Source organism: Silene latifolia, chromosome 8 (genome assembly GCF_048544455.1).
Source record: "Silene latifolia isolate original U9 population chromosome 8, ASM4854445v1, whole genome shotgun sequence".
Classification (NCBI taxonomy): domain Eukaryota; kingdom Viridiplantae; phylum Streptophyta; class Magnoliopsida; order Caryophyllales; family Caryophyllaceae; genus Silene; species Silene latifolia.
In genome coordinates this window covers 36208974-36215781 of record NC_133533.1, presented here as the reverse complement: position 1 = coordinate 36215781, position 6808 = coordinate 36208974, and the positions used below count along the sequence as shown (strand labels likewise).

General features: G+C 31.8%; 1 protein-coding gene across 1 annotated transcript; it reads left to right on the top strand.

Moving 5' to 3' along the window:
• The first annotated feature begins 222 nt into the window (after positions 1-222).
• Positions 223-6362, top strand: LOC141595027 (1-aminocyclopropane-1-carboxylate oxidase homolog 8-like). The gene is made up of 4 exons (XM_074415000.1): positions 223-306; positions 5356-5414; positions 5792-6110; positions 6216-6362. Exons 1-4 carry the CDS (start codon positions 223-225, stop codon positions 6360-6362), a joined length of 609 nt encoding a protein of 202 aa, XP_074271101.1.
• Positions 6363-6808: the final 446 nt, after the last annotated feature.

Sequence of the window (6808 nt, the reverse complement as noted above, 5' to 3'; positions counted from 1 at the left end):
AAATTTCTGAGTGTAAATAAAATGTGTTTTCTATCGGTCTGTTTAATTTGCTCGTATATTGATTTGAGCTAACCTTAAGTATGAAAGCAACGTTCATCCCTCGTTGCTTTCATGCTCAAGTTTAACTCCAATTGATATACGAGCAAATTAAACAGACCGATAGCAATCACTTTATTATAGCAAACACTTTATTTACTCTCAAAAATTTCTAGAAAAACTAAGATGGCCGCTACAATCATTGTAATTGCTCATCCACAGCAATGCCAAGCACTGAGACTTCCTGAACAACGTGATGGCCTAGCTAAGGTATTGTATATGCATATATGATGCTTCATGTAAAGAAATATAGTCAGTCGGTGTGATTTTGATGATTTCCGGTTATGCTAGCTAAGTTGGTTTGTTGTTTGGTCCTGTACAAAGCTGATTTATTTCCAATGTGGGAGAACCATTATTGCACTGAATTCATATGGAATTCACTACGTATGGAATGTGGTTGATCAATCGAGTTCGCCGGGCATGTAGAGCGGATTTTACCCCGATTTACTCTGCTCTCATATACACTATTGGACAAGATCTGAATTGAACATATAAAAAATGATTACAGTTAGCTTAAAATCAGGTCCTCTGTTTGTAGGAAAAAAAAAGTTGACCCCTCGAACTGTATTGAGGAAGTTCAGGAGGAAGCAAGGAATGTAGAGAATCGGAGGCAAAAAAGACTCAAACTACAGGGCCCTATGTGAAATTGTAGCAGTATGGAAGCTAGGAATGAATGAACAAGTTTAATTTAGATATAAAAAGTTGAATTAGGGAATGTGTTAGAGTGAAGTTGGTAATGCTGATTATTGTTATACTGAAGCTTTGATTAACAATGCTATTTATAAGACAATAATGGAACCATATACTTAAGCATCTGCATTTTAAACCATCCTTTGATATATTCTATGTAAATGAAGATGCTCTGTTATCTTTGATTTTAGTCCTCATAATGAAGAATCAATCAAAGGGATGGTTTTAAATGAAGATGCCATTGATATTTTACAGTATCTTTGATTTTAGTCCTCATAATGAAGAATCAATCAAAGGGATGGTTTTAAATAGGGATGCCATTGATATTTTACAGTTTCAAGAAGTTACGCAACTCATAATTGAATATGATTCCCTGAATTTGACATTGATATACACACAGAAGAAACATAAGGAATAATAGCGCTACTAAATGAATGAACATAAAGTTTAAATTAGGTAAGAATATCAAGAACCTAAATGTTCTTCATAATCTGGAAATATACACAATCAAAGCTACAAATACATAAAGTATATGATTTTTGGTCATGATTTGATTATTGCTGCTGGTTCCAACACTTCTGAGTTTAATAATCATGTAGCTTTGGAATGTGGTATCCATTTGGCTTAGTTTTTGTTGTTAATCAACACAATTTAGCTCACTTTTATGTTGTGATTGTGATTAGTTCCGCTTACATACAGAAGGAACATGAGCTATGAGTTATTTGAGATATTCTTGTTCATGCCTTAACTAACCCATATCACCCGACCCGTTTGACAGGTTTACATGCCTACCATAATATATAGAGAATTACAATGCAACCTGGAATACTCTCCAACGATTTCTTGATAAAAGATGGCTTCCCAGGTGATTTGTCTATAAGATATGAATGCGCAAAAAAAAAAAATAGTCCAATAACTGAACACAAAAAAAGAGCACAACGCGACAACCCATCGTGATGCCGATTACCGCTAACAGATAACGGGTTCGTATTCAATCTTAGAAGTATTAGATTTTAAGATGAGAATTCATACAACTAATATTGATATTTAATCGTTTTAGCTTTAGTATTCTCTTTTTTAATTGAAAATTTGTGACTTTGAAGTGTTTGAACTTTATTTTTTCCAGCCAAGGTCTTTGTTTAACTTCAAAACATGCATTTTTAGTTTGAAAACTAAGTTTTTATTATTTCGTTTTTAGTTTAGAGTTCTGTTATTTGAAATATGATTTTTATTTTGAAAACCAGTTACTTTAGTTTGAGAACTTAGTAAATTACTGTAAGAGTTTTGTTTTGATTTTGTAAAATAAAAATTTTGGTGATATATAGATTGAGAACCTTAGATTTTAAGTTAACAAATAACCACTTTGGTTAGTTTCCTTGCTTGAGAATTTCAATTATTATAACTTACTAGTTTTCAACCCGTGCAAAATGCACGGGTATGTTTTTAAGAACATTGATATAACGATTAACATTAAAAAAGAAAATGGTAATCAAAATACATGAGTAATCTAATAGATAATCATTTATTAGCAAATTAATTTATAATTGCAGTTAGTATTTAGTATTTAATTTTTTGATAAATAGATAGTTTAATATCAAATAATCTAAGAATTTTAGTAAAATTATGTGATTTTTGTAGCAACATTGATTTGTTATCAATTGGTGTTTTTTTGTACGTTATTGTTATTGTAGTAAAAATTTGGGTTGAATTGTATTTGTATCAATTGGGGTAATTTTTTTATTATTTACTGCAATATAAATTATCCATAAATCATTATTTATTAATATTTACGTACAAATAATAAGTCATTATTTGTTATTTTTTACGCACAAAACATAAACGTAAAAATTTACGTACGAAACATAAAAATAGATGGGTTTTCATTAATCAATTCCTTAATCTTTGCTATGGGTCCCACATTTAATGTTAAAAAAAAACTTAATTTGGTGACGTGGCTTCACAGAATTGCATGAAATGTTTCTGTATTTATATAGATAAGATAAGGAATAATTGACAAGAGTAATCCCACCTTTTATCTCTCTTTCCAAAGTACTCTCACCTTTTATTATTCTCAAAATAATTCCACCTTTACACTCCATCTTCTTGAAATGAGCCGTACTTAAATAACCACCACCTATTTACATTTTTACAAATAACCCCCAAACTTTTACGTATACTCCCCAATCACCAATGTATATATGCCTTGAGACTCGTTTTTCTTATTTTCCGACTCATTAATTAGCTATTTATGTTTTATACGCAGATTATCCTTTCCCTACATTATCCTTACTCCCGAAATCATTCGATCATTTATAAGAAAATCATCAACTTACTCCCAAATCACATTAATCCCTACAAAATTCCTAACTAAATCCCCAAACCCATATATCAATTGATCATAAGTCAGCATCTTTATAGTTCACACCATTAAATTTGTACCAAAAAATAGTTCACACCATTAAATGACTTTATTATCTACCGCCAAGCTCATACCATTATCATGACTTTATTTTTATAATTTACTTTCAGTTTTGTTAATAACACTTGTTTATTTTTATAATTTAATTTCAGTTTTGTTTCTGGTTGCTAGTGCAAGATTAACAATAATATTTTATTACTACCTCCATTTTATAATATAAGTCGTTTTTAGAAAAATTTAATTTTTTTAAATATGTCATTTTACATTTTTCCATGTATTACATGGTATTTTCATTTCCTAAAGCATTAATAATTAGGAAAAAGATGTAATTTATGGCACTTTATTATGGGAAAAAAGTTTACTTTTTTTTTTCAAAAAGCATTTATAACAGCTAACTAATAATTAAACATTTACTATTACTTTTTTTTTTCTTTTATAATATGAAATGATTTATATCAGAAAACATAGAAAGTATCTCTTAAAATATTATTGGTCCGATTTTGAGGAACATGACCTTTCAATCTTAACAATTTGCACCATATAAGAGTAAAATAAAATATACCTACAATATTCGATCATTTTAGAAAACGAAATACTCGATTTTTTTATTTTATTTTTTAAACGGAATCTCTATTCATGGTGACGTGCTAACAATTCTCAGGATGACACGTGATCAAGACATAAGAGTGCCTAGCATATGCTGTACGGAAATTTGTTCCAACTAGAACTCTTTTTTGAGAAATACATAAATTTTCCTGGTAAGACGCCAAGACGGGTACCCGTCTAGGATAAGACAAAAAAAATGCTCCTAAATATTAATAAAATAATTGTCTTATCTAAATAAGTGGTGTTCTATTTAATCTATTTTACTTTAAGACCCGTCTTAAAAAAACCATTTGTTGGTGACAGATATTTCCCGTCACAAATGATAAATTGTTTGGTTGGAAATACATAAAATATACTCCCTCCTATTCCGAATAACCGTCTCATTTGCCATTTCCGTCTATTCACATAACTGTCCCATTTGCCATATTTGGACATGTTTTTTTACTTTCCTACCATTGGCTCTTTTCTTTATTTACCACTCCAACCACCTCTAAACCATCATATTCAATACTTTTCATTATTTAACTCATATATTCTTACCCCTATACAATATTTTTCATTATTTTAACTTTATTCCTTAATTTTCGTGTCATTGTCCAAATGGGATATTTATTCGGAATAGGAGGGAGTAGTATACAGATTTTCAACTGCAAAAGTAACATTATCTGGATGTTGTGAGACAAAAGGTATAACAATAACCAATCACATAAGAGCATCTCATGATAGTATTCTTGTTGTTGAAACTCTCGCTTTAAAAGAAGACATGTTAGCAGTTAAATACTTGGGAATCTCGAAATTAATTGTAGAAGGTGATAATTTATGTGTCATCAACTCAATCCGTAGTACTTGGCAAATTCCTTGGGAAATTTCTAGTATTTTTCAAGGATGTGAAATTAGATCTTCAGTTCTTTGATGATGTGATAATTAAACATTGGTTTCGTGAAACCAACAAAGTTGCCGACTTTATGGCTTCTATTGGACATTCATGTCCAACTCTTTTGAGGTGGTTTGAAAGACGGTGGCTTCAACTTACCTCTATCATTCGAAAGGATGAGATAAGTTGGTCCTACCTTAGAGAATCAATCTAGTTTTATTACCTAAAAAAAACATAAGAGAATCTCATTCCACCATTTGTCCCTACTACGGATTCCTCAACACTACTCCTCCGATTGTATAATAGATGTGTGATGGGGGATGATGATTTAACAACTACTACTACACTTCAAAATCTTAAAAAATCAGCCAACACAAGCAAATCTTAAAAAAATATCCATAACTATATCTATATTGGCTGCTAATAGAAACAACCATTTCTTTGTTGGTGAATCATCTGGTAGAAACAACAATTTCTTTAGTGGTGAATCATCCGGTGAATCTGATAAAATGAAATTGGCAAAGGAATTTGACGAAAAAAAAAACTTGACTTAAAATGGTTAGCCGACAATTTACCTTATGTCCCTCGTCCGTTTTACAGTCAGTCACCCCTGAGGACTATGTTCACAGAAGTCTATAATGATAATCCCATATCTATTATCAGTATGCAGCTTCCTGAGGCTGACTTAGTTGAGAAAATCAAACAAGCATCGTCATTGGTTATTTCCAAGTTATAGATCATGGTGTGCCCCTTCCTCTTTGCGATCAGTTGATTGAAAATATGAGGTCATTTTATGACCTAGGTTTGGATTTTAGGAAGAGTTGGCTTAAAAGGAGTATAACTTATGATAAAGGAGCCTTTTTAATTCAACACACGACCTCTTTAACGGCCATGATCCTACCTGGCACGATACATTATTTCTTCGATTTAGGCCCGATCATTGTGATCCTACACCAAAAATTTGCGAGTGAGCTTTATAATATTACATATCACTCTTTATTCAATACCAAATTTACAAACCTATATACCGGAAAACTTGATTTTTAGGTTCCCAAAAAATAAAACGATATAATTTTTATCTCTAATTAAATCTTATTTTTATGCAGATCTGAAGTAGATGAATGGACTAGAGAAATGACGCGTTTGTCATTTTGGATTGCCGACTTATTCGCGAAAGGATTAGGTCGAAACAATCGTCCATTTTCGTGGATGTTAGGAAGGATTTGTTTTTATGGCAATTTTTACCCACGTTGTCGCGACCCTTACTGCAGAATAGTAGGCTTCCAACCCCATACAGACCCTTGTCTATTTTCAATTTTACTCCAAGATGATTCGGGTGGGCTTAAAGGTTTATATAATAAAAACTGGTACGAGATAAGACCAGTTCGAGGAGCTCTTGTCATTTTTGTTGGTGACCTTATGGAGGTACATTATTTATTTATGGATCAAATATGTTTGATCTTTTTTACTAGAAATAGAAGCATCGAAAACTTAAGCTAATTATGTTTATATTTTATATTTTTAATTCAGATATTGCCCGATGGTGTTTATGAAAGCGGAATCCATTACGTCAAAACCTATACATGTGCCAGGCCAAGAGTTTCAGTACTTCAAACCTTTTCCCAGGTTTCCAAAATGCAATCTGTACGCCGATCACTCAGAGTGGCATACCTTTAAAGTTTAATCCTGTGAACATATCCGTGTATATCAAAGATTTTTTTAATTTAATAATGACGATAAAAAAAAATGGTAGGTCGTTATAAAATTCAACCTCCCATCCATGGTCGTCATCAGTCGGAACCAGATACGGAGCTACGCCTAGGCCCATCGGGTGGTATTTAACGAGAAAGGATCCTCTCCATTTCATACAAAGAAATGGAGGTCCATTACTTATTAATGGCTCGGATTAAATCTGGGCCCGATCGGATGGTTGTAGATTTATTTCGGAATTAAAAGGTAAATAAATGAGGTAGAAATATATAATATAATAATGTATGTGAGTGGAAATGGACACAAAAGTAATGGAGAGGATCCATTTGCGGTATTTAACCTGACTCTTTGCGCATCCATAAAATTTGGTCTGGATGTGTATGTACTATGTAGGCTAGTGAAGTAGATTGTGT